Source organism: Cyprinodon variegatus, unplaced genomic scaffold (assembly GCF_000732505.1).
Source record: "Cyprinodon variegatus isolate N-32 unplaced genomic scaffold, C_variegatus-1.0 Scaffold1365, whole genome shotgun sequence".
NCBI lineage: Eukaryota > Metazoa > Chordata > Actinopteri > Cyprinodontiformes > Cyprinodontidae > Cyprinodon > Cyprinodon variegatus.
The window spans coordinates 102,363-103,635 of record NW_015151818.1 but is presented as its reverse complement, the minus strand read 5'-3'; the positions used below and the strand labels follow the sequence as shown (position 1 = coordinate 103,635).

Below are 1,273 nucleotides of genomic sequence, written 5' to 3'. Positions count from 1 at the left end.
CAACAGGAGCCACAACAGGGGGCATAACGGGGGCCCCAACAGGAGCCACAGCAGGGGGCATAACGGGGGCCCCAACAGGAGCCACAGCAGGGGCCCCAACAGGAGCCATAACAGGAGCCATAACAGGGGGCATAACGGGGGGGCACAGCAGGGGCCATAACAGGAGCCATAACAGGGGGCATAACGGGGGGCACAGCAGGGACCATAACAGGGGGCACAGCAGGGGCCATAACAGGGGGCCCCAACAGGAGCCATAACAGGGGTCCATCTCTGCATATTTAATAGTTCTGTTTAACTAAACTGGTTTGTTCCTCCAAATTCCAGTAGAACCAGTTCCAGTCTGCAGAGCAAAGAGCCCCCCCCGCCCCCATCTCTCGGAGGGCGGGGGCGCATCGGAGCCTCCTCCTCCCGGCAGGTTCTCCTCCTTCCTCTCGGTCTCAGCAGCGGATCGGACCGCGTGCCTTCTGCCATGACGCACCATAAAAACTGGCGCGCGTGCGAACTTCTCCCTGCGTGGCCGCCGCGTGCGCACGTCGCGTGAGATCGATCCCCCCCCCCCCCCCATCCCTTCGTCCTCGCGTGCCCGTCAGCCGCGAGCCCCCTTCCTCTTCTTCTTGTTCTCCGTCCCGCTGTCACCGCTGATGACGTCATAGTTCCTCTGCGCACCGCGGCTCTCGGAGTGAAACTCTGCAGAAACATCTGGATCTGAACTTGGAGAACTTTGTCCAACAGCAGCGCGCGCTTTGCTGAGGAGAGAGATGGAGATCTAGCGGATGCATGGAGGAGAGCAGCCCGAGGATGACCGGAGCACCGGAGCTTCCGGTCAACATCTCCCCGGCAGTGGCTGCCCACGCAGAGGGAGAGGAGATCGAGGTGTTGGAGAGCACCGAGGTCCTTCCAGAAGAAGCAGTAAGTCTGTTCCTGATCCCAGCAGAGAGGAACCTGCTCAACCTTTAGGGTCATTTAGCTTTTTAAAACTTTGTGAAAATGACTGAATTTATTTAAAGATCATTTCAGTTGGTTTTTATTAGAGAGCATCGTTTCCAAACTGTCTCATTTCTTCCTCTCCTCTCTCTGCTCTTCCTGCCTCAGCAGTGGAAGCTTCTGTTTGAAAAGGTCAGTCTTTCTCTTTACCTGTTTCCTCCAACCTTCATCATCAGTTTATCTCTCCATCAGTTTATCTCTCCATCAGTTTATCACTCCATCAGTTTATCTCTCCATCAGTTTATCTCTCCATCAGTTTATCACTCCATCAGTTTATCTCTCCATCAGA

General features: G+C 55.3%; 1 protein-coding gene across 6 annotated transcripts in view; it reads left to right on the top strand.

Annotated features, from left to right (window-relative positions):
- Positions 1 to 453: 453 nt before the first annotated feature.
- Positions 454 to 1,273, top strand: part of rhbdl3 (rhomboid, veinlet-like 3 (Drosophila)) — a 72,607-nt gene continuing 71,787 nt past the window's right edge. Inside the window, exons 1-2 of one of the 6 annotated variants that reach the window (XM_015402545.1) lie at positions 454 to 909; positions 1,096 to 1,116. In XM_015402545.1, the coding sequence (XP_015258031.1) occupies positions 778 to 909; positions 1,096 to 1,116 (153 nt within the window). In that variant the 5' untranslated portion in view covers positions 454 to 777. Of the gene's footprint in view, positions 910 to 1,092; positions 1,117 to 1,273 lie in introns of all 6 variants that reach the window. The other 5 variants (XM_015402544.1, XM_015402542.1, XM_015402541.1 and 2 more) reach the window with 5 other exon arrangements.